General features: G+C 48.4%; 1 protein-coding gene across 1 annotated transcript in view; it reads left to right on the top strand.

The window, feature by feature from the left end:
* Positions 1–2,180: 2,180 nt before the first annotated feature.
* The window catches only part of tbc1d2 (TBC1 domain family, member 2), a 25,420-nt gene continuing 5,597 nt past the window's right edge, over positions 2,181–22,003 (top strand). The window contains exons 1-14 of the mRNA XM_086222479.1: positions 2,181–2,440; positions 3,303–4,653; positions 4,735–4,849; positions 5,533–5,653; positions 5,784–5,884; positions 6,026–6,240; positions 6,319–6,588; positions 6,735–6,857; positions 7,081–7,191; positions 7,298–7,470; positions 7,554–7,665; positions 7,857–8,057; positions 8,128–8,315; positions 9,145–9,265. Of these exons, the coding sequence (XP_086078605.1) occupies positions 2,181–2,440; positions 3,303–4,653; positions 4,735–4,849; positions 5,533–5,653; positions 5,784–5,884; positions 6,026–6,240; positions 6,319–6,588; positions 6,735–6,857; positions 7,081–7,191; positions 7,298–7,470; positions 7,554–7,665; positions 7,857–8,057; positions 8,128–8,315; positions 9,145–9,265 (3,462 nt within the window). The remainder of the gene's footprint in view (positions 2,441–3,302; positions 4,654–4,734; positions 4,850–5,532; positions 5,654–5,783; positions 5,885–6,025; positions 6,241–6,318; positions 6,589–6,734; positions 6,858–7,080; positions 7,192–7,297; positions 7,471–7,553; positions 7,666–7,856; positions 8,058–8,127; positions 8,316–9,144; positions 9,266–22,003) is intronic.

Below are 22,003 nucleotides of genomic sequence, written 5' to 3'. Positions count from 1 at the left end.
ATAGGCCATGTGACCTAGACACCTTTCCTCGCCATAACACTCTGAAGGATCTGCCTGTGAGGTAGGACTTGAACCACAACAAGGCAGAACCAGATATGCCGAGCTCAGAGAGTGTGGAGAGGAGAATGTGATGGTTCACCGTGTCGAAGGCAGCAGACAGGTCCAGCAGAAGTAGGACAGAGCACTGACCAGCAGCTCGAGCTCGTCTCAGTGACTCAGTGACTGACAGGAGTGCAGTCTCAGTGGAGTGGTCACACCTGAAGCCAGACTGAAAAGAGTCAAGTAGGTTGTTGTTCCACAGATGTTCAGAGACCTGGTTAAATACTGAGCGCTCTAGTATTTTTGACAGGAATGGCAGAAGTGATACTGGCCTGTAGTTTTCAACCTTGGCGGGGTTGAGATGAGGCTTTTTGAGCAGTGGGGTGACACGGGCCTGCTTAAAAGAAGCAGGAAAAATGCTGTTTCCAGGGAGGAATTGACAATGTGTGTGACTGCAGGTTTGACAGTGGGCAAAATGGTCTGCAGGATGCTGGTGGGTATTGGATCGAGAGGACAAGTTGTAGGTTTTGAGCTCAGGAGAAGTCTGGAGACCTCATCTTTGCTCAGGGGAGCAAAGGAGAAGAGTGAAGCAGCAGTGGCAGGTTGGTGCTGACTGGACTGGTCAGGCTCAGAGAACTGGTTGCTGATTGCAGCAACCTTTTCAGTAAAAAAGGAGGCAAACATGTCTGAAGTCAGCGCAGTGGAAGGCTGAGCAACTGGAGGAGAAAGCAAGGAGTTAAACGCCATAAACAGTTTTCTGGAATCAGAAGTGGCACAGATCTTGTTCTGATAGAAGGCTTTCTTAGCGGACTGTAAGCATGAGGTGAAGGAAGCAAGTTTCTGTTTGTATAAGGACAAGTCAGTGGGTTCTTGGGATTTACGCCACTTTCTTTCTGCTGCCCTGAGTCCAGCTCTTTGTTCTCTCAGAACTTCAGAGAGCCATGGACTTGGTTGTTTTTTCTTGGCTGGTTTGGACACCAGGGGGCAGAGTTTGTCCAGAGAGGATGCCAGAGAGGAACAGAGTGTTTCTATAGTCTCATGAACAGAAAGTGAGGAGAAGTGCGAGTGGTCAGGCATGACGGAGTTCACCTCATCAGACAGCTGTGCTGCTGTGAGGGACTTCAGGTTTCTGCGGAAGGAAACCGTCTGTGTGGGTGTCTGCAATTGCGGAAAGGCAGCCGCAAATTTGACCAAGAAATGGTCTGACAGGTGGAGTGGGGTAACTGTCACATCTGTTATGGAGCAGTTACGAGTCAGCACCAAGTCGAGGACTTTACCAGCTTTGTGGGTGGGAGGAGAAGGAGCTAGTTTGAGTGCACAGGACCAGAACCAAGAGCTGGCTCATACTTGCCTTCAAGTCTGGTTCAAACTAGGATTTCAAACTCCACTGGCCTGCACCAGGTGACTGTCACATGACTGATCACCCATGAAACTTATGTCATCACTCCTGCTCCTTCAGACAGATATTGGTGTTACTGGCAGGTCACTTTAAGACTCGTTCAGGGTTTTTTTAGTTAAGAATTTCTGTTGCCAAAAAGTGTGCGTGGCCTTTATGTTTTATGTTTCATGGAGGTTGATTACACCTAACACCATTGCACATTTAAGAATGTAAGGAAATTTGCAATGGAAATTAATTGTTTTTTATGTGAAATTTTATGATTTCTGTCTCTTTCTTAAATAAAACATCTTCAACAATGGTTGCCGATCAGCGCGTGATGATGTCACAAACTTCGTCTACCTTCATGTTTCTCCTCCAGACATTTACTAAGGACTGGTTAAATGTCAGAAACATACATTTCCTGCTTAGTTACACACACACACACACACACACACACACACACACACACAAAACACGTACACATACATTCATACACACAAACACATACACACATACAAAATGGTCTCTGCTCTTCCGTATTTGGTGTTAGATGATGACACCTGGTCATTTTCGCTTCATCATCCTAATCATTTATATTTAAAAAAAAATCCAGCTGATTGTTTTAGACAGAACTAAAAGACAACACTCTAAACACACACACATGGAAGACGATCTTTAGGAATATTTAGTTTTTGTTGTTGAAAACGTTTCCAAAAAAAGGCTATTATTTTGAAATTAAAATCAGGAAATTGTGTGTGTTGATATGGTAGTGGGCTTGTGTACAGAGCCAAAACAGCCGGAGAGACAGATCCGGAAGGGAGGGGACATGAAATTTGGAGAGAAGGAGAAAAAAAAGAAGAAGAAGAAGACAAAATTTAAAGGTAAAGAAAACAGGAAGCAAACAGAAGAAAACAACTACATACAATTAGCAGCAAAGTCTCAGTGGAGTTTGTCTTCACCAGTCAACCAGTTCTCAGGCAAACAGGATCCACCGCAGCCAAGTGTTAGGCCACGCCTCCCCAGGTGAGTTCAGGTAGTTTTTACACATAGGTTTTTCTGCAACTTTTGCTGTGGCTACATGACTTCATGTACTTTCTATTTTAATAATTTAAAAAAGTTATGATCTTCAACAAGTAAAACAGCTGCAGAACCTGAGGACACAACAGGTCCCCAGGAGACAGAACATCTGTCTCATATGTTGTGCCTTGTCAGTGTTGTTGGGTATGACTGTTTCACTGATTTGGCTGCTTGCTGCGAACCAAATTACCCTACAGGGACAATAAAGATTCCTTGAATCAGTGGATCTGAGACAACACAGCTGAGAGGCTGGCGACAAATGACTGTCTTTTATCTGAAATGATGGTGGGACATAGAAACCAAGACACACAACAACAACAACAACACATAGCTACAACAATGGGAAAAGAGCCATAATAATCATCGACCACCACAACTCCCACAAAGTAGCAGCATAAAAGAAGTAGTAAAACAGTACAGGTGAGACAGGAAGGAGGACAGAAGGAGGGAGGACCCAGTGCATCATGGGAGATCCCCACCAGTCTAGGCCTACAGCATGAGAACTAGGGGGTGGAGCTAGCCCGAGCATGCACTAACTGTCAGCTTCATCAACCAGGAAAGTTTTAAGGTACTCCTAAACATAGAGAGGGGTCTGGGTAGTGGACCTGGCCTGAGAGATGGTTCCACAGGGAAGGATCCTGATAGCTGAAGGCTCTGCCTCCCATTCTGCTTTTGGAACCTCCAGGAACCAGCAGGAGCCCAGCAGCAGCCTGGGAGCAAAGGGTTCTAGCTGGGTAATAGAGAACGAGGAGCTCAATCAGATAAAAATGTGCCTGATTTTTGAGGGCTTTGGATGTTTTTTTCTTAGCAGGATGGACTCATGCGGCTCAACAGGAAGTCTCCGTGCTGCCTCGTCTGGCTCACTTCCTGCCACTGACCAGGACACATTTGAACCAGCTGATATGATGTCTGCATCTGAGGGTGACCAGCAGGGCAGAGACCTCTCAGTCTATTTGTCCATATCCCAGACCAGTCCAGCAGACACCCTCCAGAGTCCTGCACAGATCCTCCAGAGTCCAGTAGACACCCTCCAGAGTTCAACAGACACCCTCCAGAGTCCAGCAGACACCCTCCAGAGTCCAGCAGACACCCTCCAGAGTCCTGCACAGATCCTCCAGAGTCCATTAGACACCCTCCAGAGTTCAACAGACACCCTCCAGAGTTCAACAGACACCCTCCAGAGTCCAGCAGACACCCTCCAGAGTCCAGCACAGATCCTCCAGAGTCCAGTAGACACCCTCCAGAGTCCAGCAGACACCCTCCAGAGTCCAGTAGACACCCTCCAGAGTCCAGTAGACACCCTCCAGAGCCCAGTGGACACCCTCCAGACTCCAGTGGACACCCTCCAGAGCCCAGTAGACACCCTCCAGAGTCCAGTAGACACCCTCCAGAGTTCAACAGACACCCTCCAGAGTCCAGCACAGATCCTCCAGTGTCCAGCAGGCACCCTCCTGAGCCCAGTGCAGATCCTCCAGAGTCCAGCAGACACCCTTCAGAGTCCATCTCAGATCCTCCAGAGCCTAGCAGACCCCCTCCATAGTCCAGCTAATTCTCTCTTCCAAAAAAGTCTTCAAGAACCAGAGGAAGAACAAAGAGGGTCTATGGATTCTCATCCAACACATCCAGTGTATCAAGGATCCTCTCAAGAGGAGGGTGCAACAAACACCAGATCTGAATCCAGGACTGGTTTCATGTTACCCCACCACAAATTGGACCAGGAAACACAGGCGAAACACCAGCCTGAAGTCCAACAGAACTCACAAATCCCCCCAGATACCTTCACTGGAACCACACCTCTGATCCCTTCTCTGAGACCCCCTGAGGCTATTCCCCCTCCCCTTGCTCCCCTGCACAACCAGCAGGCTCTGCCCTTCTCCATGGAGCTGTTGTATGAACAGATGTGGCACCCCTGTCCTGGGTCTTCTTTTGAGCCTAAATTATGTGGCTTCCTGCAGAAGCAGGGTGGGCCTCTGAGGGCCTGGAAGCAACGGTGGTTCACTTATGAGGAGAGGAAGAACCAGCTATTCTATTACCGAACGCCACATGACGTGACACCACTCGGCTTTGTGGAGCTAAGTGCTGCAACCTTCACCTACCCGCTGAAGGCCGAGGGGGCAACGTTCCACATCAAGACCCCTGAACGTACTTTTATCCTCAAGGTAGGTTGTCCTTACACCAAGCTGCACAGATGGTAATGACTGGTATAAGCTCCCCCCCCTGATAGAAGTCGCTCCCTCCAGGCAGTGAGCCAGGACCTGATGCTCTATTGGCTGCAGCAGCTGCAGGTGAAACGCTGGAAACATCAACATACCAAACACAACAACAACAACAACAACAGCATGTGCAACTCTGCAGGTGAGACAACTAAACTCATGCTGATGATGATGATGATGATGATTAAATAAATGATTGGGTGTTTCTTTTTCTTTCCTTTTGCTGAATGTAAACCCTTTCTTGGATGTTTATTCAAGCAGCTTGTAACATCAACATGTTCTTTCCGGGGCTCATTGCCCGGCGGTCTATGATGGTGGCTTTTCATTTGCTGAAGAGTCTGTCAGGTAAAGCCTTGTTGCCCACTGACCCTCCTTCAAGGTGACAGGGAACATGTGACATTTTTGACTGCAGACATTCTTCATCATTGGAAAGTTGGTCCATGTCTCCGTGTCAGTGCTGAGATGGTTTGGCTAGGAGTGTCGGATCAGAACTATCACACCTGTTCTGGCTGGAATTATGACATCATCAGCTGAAAAGGATGTGACATCATCTAGGCAGGATTTCAGCTGCAGGCGGGGGAGGACCCCCCCCCTCCCCCCCACACACACACACACTCACTCACTCACACAAGCATTCCAGACGTGTTCTGCTCATGTCCTGACATGCTGCATAGCAGAGGAGTGACAACAGGTGAGACTTGAGGATCCGTTGCACTTCATCAACAGATACTTCCAACCAAACAAATCAAATTATCAAAATCATTTAAAGAAAAACATTGATTATTGATCAGAGGGTGTGATGCTCCATGCTTCCTTTTTGTGCAGACAACTTCCTGCCAGTGTTGAAAAGTCCACTGAGCCTGGTGGGGGAGGGGGCAGCGAACATCTGCTCACCACGACTACCACTCACCAACCTGTCAATCAAACATCCGCTCATTGAGATCCAGTGAGTCTTGTTGTGTCACTTTAGCAGTTAGATGTCAGAGAACCACATTTACCATGAGCCCTTGGGCATGCGTGCACATGCGCATGCGTGGGCCTTTGTCTGTTTTGTGTGTGTGTGTTTGTGTGTGCAGAAACTCTGTCCACAGTCTTCGGAAGAGATCATCTCCACAGAGTCAGAGTGTGTTTCATGTTGAAACTCCAGCGCTGATCTCAGACACCACTGATACTTCCAGTAAGTCACATGAAAACATGTTGACTGGGACATTGGTTCACACACACATGGGAAAACAAGACTTTTCTCCATTTTTAGCATTTGTTTGTTTTGACTTGTTAGGTTCAAGGTTGAATTATTCCTGCCTGGTGTCCCTTCCAGCCTCCTGGACTCTACCCTTTCACCCAGCAGCTGGTCCAGCAGCTGGTCCAGCAGCTCAGGTGTCCCTTCCAACTGGCCGAGACCCTTCCGCTGTGTTGGACAGCCAGCAAAAGAAGAAGACTGCAGTCCTCTGCAGAGACACTCTGTCCTTAGATCGGACATCCTGCCTCCAACAGGACAACCAGATACTGAAGGAGGAGGTCAAAACACAGAAGGTGATTATTCAATGATCAGATAGATGGCTGGTTGTTTGATGAGGGTTTACTGATCAGAGTTTACTGATCCTCATGCAGGAGCTGGTGTGGCTGTTGCACAAAGCCTTGGAGGCAGCTCAGCTGGAGAAGCAAACCTGTGCGGAGTTTGTGGCAGCGAAGGATGAGCAGGAGCGTTTGGAGCTGCTGCGACACCAGGAGCGTCTGGCAGTGGACCTGCGGGACCAAATTGAGGAAGCGAAAACAGAGACAGAGGAGATTAGGAGGAGCCTCACAGAGAGAGATCTGCAAGTGACAGAACTTAAGAACAATATCAGGATGTTGATGGAAAAGAATGCTGCAAAACAGGAGGTGATGTCACAACCACCTGAACCTATTCCTTCCTGCTGTCTCTGTCCTCTCATTGTGTTTCAGTCTCTCAGTGCCCCTGAAGTCTGAATTATGTTGTCGGAGACTTTGAAAGGCTCAAGATCTTTCTTCTTACTGTTTCCTCCCAGGTGATCATAAAGCTGTCAGATCAGGTCACTGCGTGCATGTCCAACCTGCCATGCTGCGTGTCCTGCTCTGCTGCTGGTGTGGAACCCCTCAGGAAGTTGCATCACTACATTGAGAGCCTCAAGGTGAGCTGACCTGAAGCGACATTCACACACTGATGATGGTGCTTGCCATGATGCAAGATGCTCGTCTGCCATCAGGACAAATTAGGGTTCATTGTGACATTGTCTCTAGTCTCTGGAGGAGCAGGGGATCAAGGCCCGAACCTTTCAATTACTAGATCCACAAGTCTTGGTAATTGATTAATCAGTTTACTGGTTCCTCTTTAAACTGTGGTGTCTCCCTCAGGATGACATGGAGGCTTACAAGACTCAGAACAAGTTTTTGAACTCTGAGATCTACCAGCTGACCAAACTGTGGCGTAAGAGCTCGGAGCAGGAGAAGAGTCTGATGATGAAAGTGGGTCCAACTGGGAATGCTGGGGCCCAGTTCCATTCCTGTCAATTATCCACTTTTGTTATCTTGTTTGTCTATGGTGATGATATGTTTGCTTTTTTCCCTGCAGTGTGCCTCCTTGGAGGCCCGTAACTACCAGTTAGAGAGCTGTTATCTGGGCATCCTGCAGAAACTGCAGGAGAGTAAATCTCTGGATCCAGTCCAGCAGGAGACTGTCCAGGAGATGATCCAGGAGGCCCTGAAAGGAGAGCTGAAGGGCATTGACAAGCCCAATGCCAACAGGTTAAAACATCACAGATGACTGACATGATCCTGACATGAGCCTGATGATATGATCCATGGAACAAAGTCTGTTGTGTTCTCAGGGATCATGATGTATACGGCTTTAAAATAATCCCAGACTATGAGGTGGAAGACATGAAACTGCTGGCTAAGATCCAGGCACTGGAGATCCGCTCACACAGCCTGCTGCACCAGGTCTGAACTGTAGGCTGATCTTTAGTCTGACCTCTAGATAAACTGACTGTTCGACTGATTGGGAGAAAGACCAGGAGACGGGCTGACTCACAGGCTGACTGATAAGTAAACGGACTCATAGACTTAGTTGTTGATTCTGAAGAGTCCACAGATGTTCTCTTGTCTTGACCCAGTATCTACCAATCCTGCAGGAGGGTCGAGAGCACCCCCAGTTGAGTCGCTGGGCCCAGTATCTTGAGGGCAGATTGGATGATGACCTTTGCCCTTCACCAGAGCTCAAAGGTCTTATGCGTGGTGGCATCCCTCAGGAGTACCGTAGGCGGGTGTGGCGCTGGGTAGTGAGAGCCAGAACCAGGACAATGAGGGAGCGTCACCCACAGCACTACCTGCAGGTAGAGGACGTGACATCACCTTATGCTGGTAGTGAGCTGCCTCGGAGTAATCACGTGTCTCTGTCTCCAGCTTTGTGACAAAAGTCGGTTGTCTCCTCATCCAGCCTCCAGACAGATCCAGCTGGACCTTCACCGCACTCTAACCACAAATCAGTTCTTCTCTTCACCCTCCAGTCCTGCCCTTCAGCAGCTGCGCCGCATTTTGTTGGCCTTCTCCTGGCAGAACCCTGCTGTTGGTTACTGCCAAGGCCTCAACAGGTACATGTCAAACTCCACTGACACTTGTGCCAATCAATATGTTTGATAGATAATATCAGTTGCAAGAATCAATAATTGGTCCTGTCAGATCCCAGTACAGGTCGGTGGTCTACCTGCTGGCCATTGCTGCCTGACTCTCCTCTAATGGTGCCGTAGTCCATCTGACAAATCTGATATCAGTTTGCTTCTGAATAGTTACATGACCTCTGGGATGTGTCTGGACCAACCAAGTGTACCAATACAGCTTTGTCCTCATCCTGAGGTGTCAGGGTTATGACCTCATCAGCGTTGGTTTGGCCAAGCTGGAATAATGACATCAGTTATGAGCTGATTGCCAACAGGAAGGTGGAAGCACCATCACGAGAACTGAAATTGAAGTCGATTTATTCTGGGACCGTATACACAAACATAAACCAAATTTAAGACAAGAGACGGTGCGCCGGAATGTAGCGTTGGCTTGCGTCCATCTGCTGTCCCAACTGGTAAACATAAGAAGCTAAATTAAGGAAATAGTAGAAAATACAGCCCCACCCTCCAGCACTTAAACACTGGTGTCAGTAAACATCAGCGATCATCATGGTGACATACAGATACACAACAGCATTTCTCAAACGTGTTGAAAATGTTGGATGTTTGTGCATAAATAACATGAGTTTACATATTTTCTCACTTACACTGAATCTTTATGTTGACGTTTGACAAGAGAAAAGCTTCCCCTCCCCCAGAGGCACATGGATGAGGAGTTCTGAGCTATCAGAACATCACTAGCTAGACCCGAGCTGGACATGGAGGGGAGTCTGTGTATCACGTGAGGTGTCGTGTTCCTCAGGCTGGCTGCCATTGCTCTGCTGGTCCTCCAGAATGAAGAGGATGCCTTCTGGTGTCTGGTGGCTGTGGTGGAGACCATCATGCCTCAGGATTACTACACCAAGAACCTGGTAGCATCTCAGGTCAGGAAAGAATTGAAGAATTTTATCCTACAATTCTACAGTTTCATTTGGCAGATGCTTTTGTCCAAAGTAATGTACAACACAAGCAAGAATTTAGACTGGAGTGAAAACCCTTAGTAAGTAGACAAAGTGCTTCAAGTTTGATGACTGCAGGTGCTGTCATCTAGTGGCAGAAGAAATGCCGGGTTTTTTTTTTTTTTAATTTTTCTTCATATAATTCAACAACAACTGACCACAACCAATAACCCAACATCAACAATATGTTCAACATTTAAGCCAAGGCAAGGCAATTTGATTTGTAGCCTGTTTTCCCCACCAGTTTGTCTCCAGGCTTCATGGCATCATAACAACATCCTCTGTCCTCAGAGCCTCACATCGACTGAGGAGAAACTCCATAGAAAACCTTGAACAGGGAAAAATGGGAGAAACCTCAGGGTGAGGAGGGGAGGAGGATCCCTCACCAGGAGGGACAGACGTGCAGGAGATGTTGGTACAGAGAAGAAAAGAGTTTATAACACAGAATGGAGGAAACATGGAAATGTTAATAACAGTTGAAGAAGGAAGCTTCTGGAAGGGGAGGCAGGGAGAGCAAGCCAGCTTGATGGGGGACTGGATGGTAGACTGGTTCATGGAAGGGGAGGCAGGGAGAGCAAGCCAGCTTGATGGGGGACTGGATGGTAGACTGGTTCATGGGAGGGGAGGCAGGGAGAGCAAGCCAGCTTGATGGGGGACTGGATGGTAGACTGGTTCATGGGAGGGGAGGCAGGGAGAGCAAGCCAGCTTGATGGGGGACTGGATGGTAGACTGGTTCATGGAAGGGGAGGCAGGGAGAGCAAGCCAGCTTGATGGGGGACTGGATGGTAGACTGGTTCATGGGAGGGGAGGCAGGGAGAGCAAGCCAGCTTGATGGGGGACTGGATGGTAGACTGGTTCATGGAAGGGGAGGCAGGGAGAGCAAGCCAGCTTGATGGGGGACTGGATGGTAGACTGGTTCATGGGAGGGGAGGCAGGGAGAGCAAGCCAGCTTGATGGGGGACTGGATGGTAGACTGGTTCATGGGAGGGGAGGCAGGGAGAGCAAGCCAGCTTGATGGGGGACTGGATGGTAGACTGGTTCATGGGAGGGGAGGCAGGGAGAGCAAGCCAGCTTGATGGGGGACTGGATGGTAGACTGGTTCATGGAAGGGGAGGCAGGGAGAGCAAGCCAGCTTGATGGGGGACTGGATGGTAGACTGGTTCATGGAAGGGGAGGCAGGGAGAGCAAGCCAGCTTGATGGGGGACTGGATGGTAGACTGGTTCATGGAAGGGGAGGCAGGGAGAGCAAGCCAGCTTGATGGGGGACTGGATGGTAGACTGGTTCATGGGAGGGGAGCGCAGGCCAGTGTAACAGCAGGGAAAAGGGGGGGGGGGGGGGGTGATGCAGGCGGCGGTTGGAGCTCTGGAGGATCTGTGGAAACACAGAGAGACTAAGAGACACCAAAGAGGAGAGGAGGGGAGGGGAGAGGAGAGTGGATTCTAGATCCTACAGGAAGGAGAGAAGCTAAAGTGGAGAGATGTGTTCTCTCTTCTTAACTCCCGTCAGAACCCTGGCTGCAGCGTTCTGGACCAGCTGGAGACTCTTTAGGGAGTTGTTGGGACATCCTGACAGGAGAGAGTTGCAGTGGTCCAGCCTAGAAGTGATAAATGCATGCACCAGTTTCTCAGCATCACTCTGGGAAAGGATGTTCCTAATCTTAGTGATACTGCAGGTGGAAGAAGGCGGTCCTGGTCACATGATTTATGTGGGAACTGAAGGAAAGGTCCTGGTCAAAAATGACTCCAAGGTTCCTTGCAGTTGTCCTCAGGGTCAGGGTGATGCCATCTAGAGTAGAGATCTGGTTAGAGAGGTGTCCCTGAGGGGTTCAGGTCCAAACATGATGACCTCAGTTTGATCTGAATTTAGCAGTAAGAAGTTAGAAGACATCCAGGATTTCATGTCTTTCAGGCAGTCTAGCAGATTAGTAAGCTGGCTTGTGTCGTCTGGCTCCATCGACCAGTAAAGTTGTGTGTCGTCCTCATAACAGTGGAAGTTGATCGAGTGCTTCTGGATTATGTCACCTAATGGGAGCATGTAAAGAGGGAAGAGAATCGGTCCTAAAACTGAACCCTGTGGTCCACCACATGTAACTCTGCTATACTCAGAATGGTCATTATTAACATTAACAAACTGAAACCTGTCAGATAAGTAGGACTTAAACCATTTTAGGGCAGGTCCTTAATCCCAATTTCATGGTCTAGTCTCTGTAGCAGGATGCTGTGGTCGATGGTGTCAAATGCAGCACTGAGGTCCAAAAGGACAGAGACGAGACCTCTGTCTGAAGCTGTAAGAAGATCAGTAGAGACTCTGACCAGTGCTGGTTCAGTGCTATGGTGTTCCCTGAATCCAGACTGGAAGGCTTCAAAGAGCTCGTTGCTGTGCAGATGTTCATGTAGCTGCTCCAGGACAACCTTCTCAAGGATCTTGGAGATGTAGGGGAGGTTGGATATCGGCCTATAGTTGGCTAATACATCTGGGTCAAGAGAAGGTTTTTAAGTAAAGGGTTGATGACAGCCACCTTAAAGGCCTGTGGCTCATAACCTGTGACTAAGGAAAGATTAATTTGGTTCAATATGGACGTGTTGACTAGAGGGAGGGCATCCTTAAGGAGGCTTGTTGGGATGGGATCCAGCAGACAAGTGGCTGACTTGGAGGAAGTGACTGCAGAAGTTAATTCTGACAGGTCGATGGGGAGAAGCTGTCCAAGTATGCACCAAGTCTGGGAGGTGCTTCTATGGGGACTGTAGTCTGTCCTCCATTACTGGCAATCTTTGTTCTAATATTCACAATCTTTTCAGGAAAGAAAGAAAGGAAGTCGTTACTGCTGAGAGTTGGGGGGATGCATGGCTCAACAGCACTATGGTTCTTGGTGAGCCTGCCCACAGTGTTGAAGAGGAACCTGGGGTGGTTCTTATTCTTTTATATCAGGGACGAGTAGTAAGCGCTTCTAGCATTACGGAGTTCTTTTTTATATATTAATAAACTCTCCTTCCAGGCTTGGTGGACTTCCTCGTGCTGGCTGGAATGTGTCTTCCTTTCCAGTTGTCTGGTCTTCTGTTTTAAGGCACGCAGCTCTGGGCTGTACCAGGGAACTATTCTTTTCTGGTTGATAACCTTCTTCTTCAGGGGAGCTACGGCATCAAGTGTCCCAAGGAGTGCTGCTGCAGTGCTGTCCACAAGATAGTCCACCTGGGTGGGGGTGGAATCAGCATAACTGCCCATTATATCACTACAAGGTGTGGCAGCAAGCTCTGCTGGAATAAGCTCCTAAATCTAGAAACAGCAGTGTCAGATAGACATCTACTGAAGCAGGACTTTTTCCCAGGTAGGATATAATTTGTTAAAGTAAATTCAAATGTAATTAAGGAGTGATCAGACAAGACAGGGTTCTGAGGAAGAACTGTGATGAGGTCAGCTTCTATTCCATAAGTGAGCACTAAATCAAGGATGTGATTAAAAGAGTGAGTGGGTTTGTTTACCCTCTGACAGAAGCCAACAGAATCAAGAAGCGACTTAAACGCAGTGGCCAGAGAATCATCATTGACGTCCACATGGATGTTAAAGTCACCCACTAGAATGACTTTGTCTGAGTTCAATGCCAAGTTAGACAGAAAGTCAGGGAGTTCTTCTAAGAACTCAGAATCAGGTGCAGGAGGACGGTACACCCCAGCAAGTAAGAGTGGTTTCTCTGCTTTCCAGTCTGGGAGGGAGAAGCTGACAGTCAGGCTCTCAAATGAGTTAATGAACAATTAGGTGGAGGGTTAAGCACCAAATTTGACTGATAGATTGCAGCTACTCCTCCTCTGCCAGTGGTGCGAGGTACATGGTAGTGAATGTAACCAGGAGGGCAAGATTCATTTAAACTAACACACTCATCTTGCTGCTCCCAGGTTTCAGGAAGTGCTAATACACCAATCTGGTAATTAGTAATTAAATCGTTCACTAGGAGAGACTTGGATGCAAGAGATCGAATATTTAGCAAACCACATTTAATAGTTTTACTAGGTGGATTTGCTGGAGCAGTGGTTTTAATTTGAACTAAGTTGCTATAAGTTACTCCTCCAGATTTGGGTGCAGGCTTATAAAGCCTCGGGGCAGACACAGTTTCTATAGGCTGGGTGGGTGACAACACCAAGGAACCAGCAGAGGGCGTGCTAACCTGCAGCTCTGCCTGCTGGTCTGAACTCTGGGTGCTTGTCAGGGATTAGTATGGCTAACAAACTGGCCTCTGTTCCTAGATAAGAGAGATGCACCATCCAAAGTAGGATGGACGCCATCTCTCCCAATCAGACCAGGCTTTCCCCAGAAGGAGCTCCAATTGTCTGTGAGCCACGTTGTTATCTCAGCACCACCTGGACATCCAGCGATGGAACGAACGCATGCGGCTAAACATGTCGTCACTCGCTAAATTGGGCAGCGGGCCAGAGAAAACTACGGAGTCCGACATTGTTTTAGCGTAGTTGCCCACCGAAGCCATGTTAACTTTAGTTAATTCCGACTGGCGAAGCCGGGTGTCATTAGCGCCGACATGTATCACAATCTTACTGTATTTAACCTCACGTTTTGCCAGCAGCTTTCGCCTCAACGTCGCCCGCTCTGGCCCCTGGGATGCACTTCATGCTCGCTGGAGTCTCCACCTTCACGTTGCGAAGAACAGAACTGCCAATGACTGATGTCGGCTTCACAGCGGGGCTGCGAGCTACAGAGCCGACATGAAGAGTTTCACTCTCAGCGGGTGTGTCGCTGAGTGGGGAAAAGCGGTTGGAAACATGAAGGGTTGGTGGGCAAACACGGGCTCACTGCGTCTAGGTTTCCCTCGTGATGTCACCCAGCGGGACTGGCTGGTTCCCGGCTGCTCGGGAGCTGCTAGCGGTTGCTAGGCTAGGTGGCTCCGCACCCGCTCAGGTGGACTGAGCAGCTCCTGAAGGTAAAGGACTAGCGCTAGCCTCCATGGTGCGGAGCCGAGTCTCTAACTCACTAAGCCCCGCCTCCAGGACTACAAACAAACTACACTTTTTACACTAAAGGAGGCAGAGGAGTCACTAAACATCTGGCACATGGAGCAGGAGAGGGAGGGAGAGGTGGGGGAGAGGCGGAAAGAGAGAGCGGCCATAGCTAGTATGCTCAGGTGAACGAGTGCACCTGTGGCAAATAGAACGAGGAATTTCAGAGCAAAGTCCTGCTAAAGACTTAAGTGACAGAAACCTCTGTATTACACCAAAACGTCGTATACAGTGGTGCTTAAAGCGATTAAGTTAGCAGTACACCTGAGGGAGGATTGAGAGAGTGAACAACACAGCGACAGGGTTACAGGCAGGAAATGACGTAACACGCTCACCGTCAGTCTCTGCTGTCATTTAACACATTCAATAATCAGCATTCAGCGTGTTTCCTGAACAGTTGAGCCTTCAAACGTCTCTTAAAAGCAGGGAGGGGCTCTGAGGGTCGCATGGAGTTGGGAAGTTCATTCCACCATGAGGGAGCAACAGAGGAGAAAAGCCAGGCTGGAGACTCAGAGCCACGCTGGGCTGGGAGCACCAGCCGACCCTCACAGGCGGAGCTTAGCAGCGAGAGGGCGTGTAGACCAGGATGAGGGGTCCAGGGAGGCTGGAGCCGCTCTTGTCACTGCTTTGTAAGCCAGAAGAAGAGATTTGAGTTTGACTGAAGCTGCGGCTGGAAGCCAGTGAGGAGACGTTCACAGCAGGATGACGTGCAGTTTTGGGCGAGTTAAAGACCAGACGAGCTGCTGCTTCTGGATCTGCAGAGGTTCAAAGGTCCACCAGGGAGGCCTGCTGGGAGAGAGCTGCAGTGGTCGACGATGACATCACAAGGGCCTGCACCTGAAGCTGTGTGGCTCGTTGTGTCAGGTCGAGTCTGATCCTCCTGGTGTTATAGAGGGCGTATTGGCAAGACTGCTCAATCAAGGCAACGTGAACGTTAAAGGTCAGCTGGTCATCAATCACGAAACCCAGATTTCTTGCAGAGTTTGTGGGCAAGAGTTGATTTGAATCGAGCAGAATTATGATATGTGGTTAAATGGAGGGACACACTGAAAAAACAATGAGCTCAGTTTTGAACAGATTTAGTAGAAGGTGGCGTTCCTTCATCCATGAGGAGACATCAGCCAGACACGCTGATATCCGAGCTGAGACAGACGTGTCTTCAGGTGGAAAAGACAGGAAGAGCTGAGTGTGGTCAGCATAGCAGTGGTAGGAGAAGCCACGTGAGCAGATTATAGCACTGAGTGAGGTGATGAATAAGGCGAAGAGTAGGGGACCGAGCACTGAACCAGAACCTGAACCTGAATCCGAATCCGAATCACTTTATTGTCCAAGTTAAAAAAAACAAGGTATTTGTTACTGGGTTGGCATTGCTCACTGAACAGGGAAGGGAATAAGTTAAGTGCCATTTAAAGTCATGTGATTCAGACACTTCTCTGTGCCATGGCACTCTGAGGGATCTACCTGTAAGCTAGGACTTGAACCACCACAGCACCGATCCTGAAATGCTGAGTTCAGGGAGTGTGGAGAGGAGAGTCTGATGGTTCACAGCATCAAAGGAGCACAAGGTCCAGCAGCAGGAGGACAGAGGACTGTCCAGCAGCTCCAGTGGTTCTGTGGCTGACAGGAGTGCAACTTCAGTGTAGAGGTCAGGCCTAAAGCCAGGCTGATAGGAGTCAGGCAGGTTGTTCTTCTGCACTTGCACAAAAACTCTGTTGAAGACTGAGCCCTCAAGTATTTTGGTGAGGAACAGCAGAAGTGAAACCAGCCTGTATTTTTCAACCTGGGCCGGGTTGAGATTGGGCTCTTTGAGCAGTGGTGACCAAGCTGCTTCAAAGCAGTGGGGAAGGCACCAGTTTCCAGGGAGGAGCTGACAATGTGTGTGACTGCAGGTTTGATTGTGGGCAAGATGGTCTGCAGGATGTTGGTGGGTACTGGATCAAGAGGACAGGCTGGAGGTTTTCAGTACAGGAGAAGTCTGGAGACCTCGTCCTCCCTCAGAGGAGCTGAAGAGCAGAGTGAGGTAGCAGGTTGGAGCAGACTGAGCTGGTCAGGCTCTGGTTGCTGAAGAAGGAGGCTAACATGTAGGAGTCTGTCAGTGGAGGGCTGAGCCGCTGGAGCAGGGAGGAAGGACTTCAACACCATAAAGAGTTTTCTTGTGTCAGTAGCAGCTCGGATCTCGTTCTGATAAAACGCTCGCTTTGCAGACTGGAGGCAGGAAGTGAGGATGCAAGTTTTTGTTGGTAGGAGGAAGAATCAGAGGGTTCTTGGGATTTATGCCCCTTTCTTTTTGCTGCCCTGAGTCCTGCTGGCTAAAAGTAAACGCAAATACGATAAAATCATTATCCACGTCAGCGGTAATGACATCCGACTACGCCAGTGGGAGGTCACAAAAATTAATATTGAGTCGGTGTTTACATTTGCGAAGACGATGTTTTGACATCGTAGTGTCTCTGGACCGCTGCCTAACCGGACCAGCGACCACATGTTTAGCCGCATGTCGTCATTCAACCGCTGGCTGTCGAGGTGGCGTCCAGCAAACCAAGTGGGCTTCATTGAGAATTGGAAAACTTTCTTTGGGAGACCTGGTCTGATTAGGAGGGACGGCATTCATTTCTAGAAATATGGCCCAGTTTATAATAGAACCAGAACCCTGAGAACCCAGAGTTCAGACCAGGAAGCAGAGCTGCCGTCTTACACGCTTTTCTACGCGTCCACTAGGGGGCAGTTACCCACCCAAACCCCCATAGAGACTGTGTCTGTGCCCCCACCACGTCTGTTTACTCATTCCAGTTCTACTGTAGAGGAGTCAATCAGAAACACCTCATCAAAGTTAACACAACCACTAAATTAACTCAAAAAAATCTAAAAATTAGATGAGGACTTTTAAATATCAGACCTCTGAGGCTGAAAACTGAACCAGTGAATGAAGTGATACCTGACAGTTGTGTTGACCTGCTGAGTCTCACTGAAGCCTGGCTGGTGACGATGAGGATGCTAGTCTGAATGAATCCACTCCTCCAGTCACAGGAACACTCACATTCCTCCAGGCTCTGGCCCAGGAGGTGGCGCTGCTGCCATTGTTGACACCAGTTTAGTAATAAATCCCAAACCAGAAGAAGTTTCCATTCCTCTGAAAGCCTGATTCTCAGTTTGTCTCCTCCAGCCTGGAAACTCTCCAGCCTCTCTGATTGATGATTGAGGACCGTCCTCCTGGTCCTGACTCTGAATTCTGATCTGAATCCTCAGAGTTTCTATCAGTTTAGTTCTAAATCAGATCAAGTCATGATTGGAGGAGACTTCAGTATTCATGAGGATGTTGATAACCACAGTCTGGTACTGCATTTCTCTCTCTCCTAGACTCAACTGGTGTCCATCAGTCTGTCCATGAACCCCTCACTGTCACAACCACACCTCCACCTCCTCCTAACATGTGGAACTGAAGCTGAACATCTGGTTGTGTTTCCACAGAACGCTTTTATCAGACCACCAATCAATCACTTTGGAATTTGGACTGATCAGCTACACTCCACTCAGGAAAACTGTAGTTTCCAGATGTTTGTCTGATCAGGCCACACCTGGATTTAAGGAAGTGGTTCCATTGGTGCTAAATTCAGTGTCATGTCCCACTGTAACAGAGGGCGCTGTTGTCCACCTTAGTCCCTCCCAAACTGATCATTTTATCCATAGAGCAGCAGCACCTCAGGATCAACTTTGGACTCAATTGCCCCACTAAAAACTAAATCTATAAATCCAAGGAAACAAGCACCTTGGTACAATTTAGAAACCAGACAGCTTCAACAAAAAACCCAGAAGTTAGAGAGAAGACGGTGCTGCTCCAAACTGGAGGAGTCACATGGAGTCTGGCAAGATGGCCTTAAAAGTTATAAGAAAGCCCTTCGTATAGCGAGAGCAGCTGACTACTCAACACTAATAGAGGAACTCAAGAACAACCCAGGTTCCTCTTCAGTCCTGGAGCCAGACTGACAGAGAGCCACAGCTCGACTGAACCTAGTAGTCCTGTTTCCCTGGGCAGCAAAGAGTTCATGGACTTCTTTCATGACCAAATTGTCCTTATTAGAGAGAAAATTCACCTCCTGCTGCCATCAGCTGACAACATGGCCCCTAGAACCCAGAACCTTAGAGGCAGCTGGAGGACCAGACACACACTTGGATAGTTTTTCTCCCATCAGCCTTCATGAGCTCAGTTCAATAATGTCCTCCTCTAAACCTCCACCTGTCTCCTAGACCCCATCCCAACTAAGCTGCTCCAAGACTCTCTCCCCTCGTTAGCCCCTCCCTCTTAGATATGATCAATGTGGCGCTGGTATCTGGTTCCGTCCCTCAGTCCTTTAAAGTAGCAAGAATTAAACCCTCCTCAAAAACAAGCCTGGATCCAGAAGTTCTACCAACTACAGACCAACATCACATCTTCCTTTTCTCTCCAAGGTTCTGGAGAAAGCAGCTGCTAAACAGCTCTGGGACTTCTCCACAGCAACAGCTGATTGGAGGATTCAGTCAGGTTCCAGGTTCATCCTAGCACAGAAACAGAACTAGTCGAAGGTACCAGTGACCTCCTACTGGTACCTGATGAGGGACTGGTCTCTGTGCTGGTCTGATTAGATCTCAGTGCAGCTTTGATACCATTGACCACCATATCCTTCTACAGAGACTGGAACCTGTCACTGGTATTAAAGGAACCACACTAAACTGGTTCAGGTCATATTTACTAGGTCATCTCAGTTGGTACCAGTTAATGATGGTTCCTCTGAGACCACTACAGTCAGTTCTGGTGTTCCACAAGGCTCTGTGCTTGGACCAGTCCTCTTCACCCTGTACCTGCTTCCTCAGGTCACATGATCAGGAAACACTCCATTAATGTTCACTGCTATGCAGATGACACTCAGCTGAACTCATCAATGATCCACATGGAACAAACCAGCTGACTATCCTGGAGGCCTGTCTGAAGGACAGGAAACATGGAGGACCATCATTTCCTTTATTAAACTCCAATAAAACTGAAGTCATTGTCCTGGGCCCAAAACATCTTAGAGACACCCTATCTAATGAGACAGGTACCCTGGAAGGTATTACCTTGGCCCTCAGCACGACCGTAAGGAACCTAGGAGTTCTCTTTGATCAGGATTTGTCCTTAAATGCCCACATTAAGCAAATTTCTAGGACTGCTTTCTTCCATCGACGTAACATCGCTAAGATCAGACACATCCTGTCTCAAAAGGATGCAGAAAAACTAGTCCCTGCCTCTGTCACTTCCAGGCTGGATTACTGCAATTCCCTTCTATCAGGCTGGACTAATAAGTCCCTAAAGACTCTCCAGCTGGTCCAGAACGCTGCTGCCCGTGTTGACTAGAACTGGTAGCAGAGACCAGGTCTCTCCTGGACTGGCTTCTCTGCATGGCTCCCTGTCAAATTTAGAATAGAATTCAAAATTCTCCTTTGAACATACAAAGTCCTCAACAGTCAGGCCCCTTCATATTTGACAGAGCTCCTAGTCCCCTATGATCCAGCTAGAACCCTTCACTCCCAGGATGCAGGGTTCCTGCTGGTTCCTAGAGTTCTAACAGTAGAATGGGAGCCAGAGCCTTCAGCTATCAGGCTCCCCTCCTGTGGAACCGTCTCCCAGTTTTGGTCCGGGATGCAGACACCCTCTCGACCTTTAAGAGCAGACTTAAGACCTTCCTTTTTGATCAGGCTTATAGTCGGGACTGCTTAGGCTGGCCCTTAGATCTGCTGCTGTAGGCTTTGGCTGCTGGGGATCTCCCATGGTGCACTGGGCTTCTCTCTACTCCTCTCTGTCCTCCTATATTTGTCATACATAAATCATACTCATACATGTTACTAACTCGTCTTCTTCTCCGGAGCCTTCGGTCTCCCCTCATCCCAGATCCCGGGTGCTGCTGGTGGAGGCTGCAGACATGAAGAGGCTCAAGCTGCCACCTGTAGCTCCTCCTGCTCACGTCCCTGTCTGTCCATCAGTCTCTTCCTTTCTCTCTCTCTCTGTCTCTATACAGAGAGAGTTGTTGCTAACCAACTCAACTCGTATTTGTCCACACATAACATCGGTGACAAATTTCAGTCTGGTTTTCGGAAAAATCACTCCACCAAGTCTGCACTCCTTAGAGTGTCCAATGACATTTTGATGGCCTCCGACTCCAGCAAATGCTCTGTTTTAGTCCTGTTAGACTTAAGCACAGCTTTTGACACGGTCAACCATGGCAGATTGAGGAACTGGGTTGGTGTGTCAGGATGTGCCCTGGAATGGTTTGCCTCCTACCTCAGCGAGCGTTGCTTCACAGTGTCCGTTGCCCCTTTCATGTCTGACACTGCCCCTTTACACTGTGGTGTACCCCAGGGTTTGGTGCTGTCCCCTTTATGTTTTTGCCTTGTACATGCTGCCGCTAGGCCAGCTCATCAGAACTTTTCCTGGTGTAGCATATCATTGCTATGCGGACGACATCCAGTTGCACTTCTCCTTCAGACCCGAGAATATGCAATGTCTCAGCGTTCTGCTGGAGTGTTTGGCCGCCATAGAGGGCTGGATGGCGAACAACCTCCTACAGCTAAATGCAGCCAAGACCGAGGTGCTCGTCATTGCCTCTAACAGTGTCACAGCCAGGGTAATAGATCATCTGGGCCCTCTCAAAAACAACGCCTGTCCTAGTATCAGGACCGTTGGAGAACATTTTGACCATTCAATGCTCCTGGACACTCATGTAAAGTCTCTTGAGTCGAAATTGTTTCTTTCATTTAAGAAACATTGCCAAATTGCGTTCCATCATCTCGCACTCAGAGCTGGAGATGGCTATACAGGCATTTATTTCATCCAGGCTCGACTACTGTAACGCACTTTTTTCTTGCCTAAACCAAGCATCCATACACCGTCTCCAACTGGTCCAAAATGCAGCCGCCAGATTACTCACCAGGTCTAAGAAATCTTGTCATATCACACCAATACTTGCTGCCCTACATTGGTTACCTGTTACTTTCAGGATCCAGTACAAGTTATTACTGTTCACTTACAAGGTTATCCACGGCTCTGCTCCCAGCTACATCTGTGACCTCATCCACCATCATACCCCCAGTCGCTCTCTGCAGTCAGCTGACCAGGGGCTCCTGGCAGTGCCCCGCACTAAATTAAAAACTAAAGGTGATCGGGCCTTTGCAGCAGTGGCACCACGTCTCTGGAACTCGCTTCCTCAGGTGCAAAGAGTTGCCCAGTCCATGGACAGCTTCAAAAAACAGCTAAAAACCCATATGTTCCGGCAAGCCTTCCTAACATAGGCCTGAGGTTACACCCTCTCTGGGGCTCCAGTATTTTTTTTTTTTTTTTTTGCACAGCTATATGGTCTTCTTATTTATTTATTGCTGTTGGAATTTGCACTCACACCCAATGTCAGATGGCTTCTGTCACAAGGCTATGGTTTTTATTAATGTTGTTTTGTGTTGTGTCGGTGATATCAGTCACCTCATAGTTTCTGTTTTATCTGTTTTTATTGTAAAGCACTCTGTGTATAAGTTCTGCGAAGAGCACTATACAACTAAAATTTTACTTACTTTTACTTACTTACTTACTATCTCTGTCCCACTCTTTCCTTCTGCATAAATGTCTTCCTCCATTATCTGTCTTTGTCTCTGCCCCGC

Source organism: Aulostomus chinensis, chromosome 13 (assembly GCF_037954235.1).
Source record: "Aulostomus chinensis isolate RoL2024-O1b breed Wild chromosome 13, RoL_Achi_v1.0, whole genome shotgun sequence".
NCBI lineage: Eukaryota > Metazoa > Chordata > Actinopteri > Syngnathiformes > Aulostomidae > Aulostomus > Aulostomus chinensis.
The sequence above is the reverse complement of the archived record's forward strand: the minus strand, read 5'-3'. Positions and strand labels throughout refer to the sequence as shown.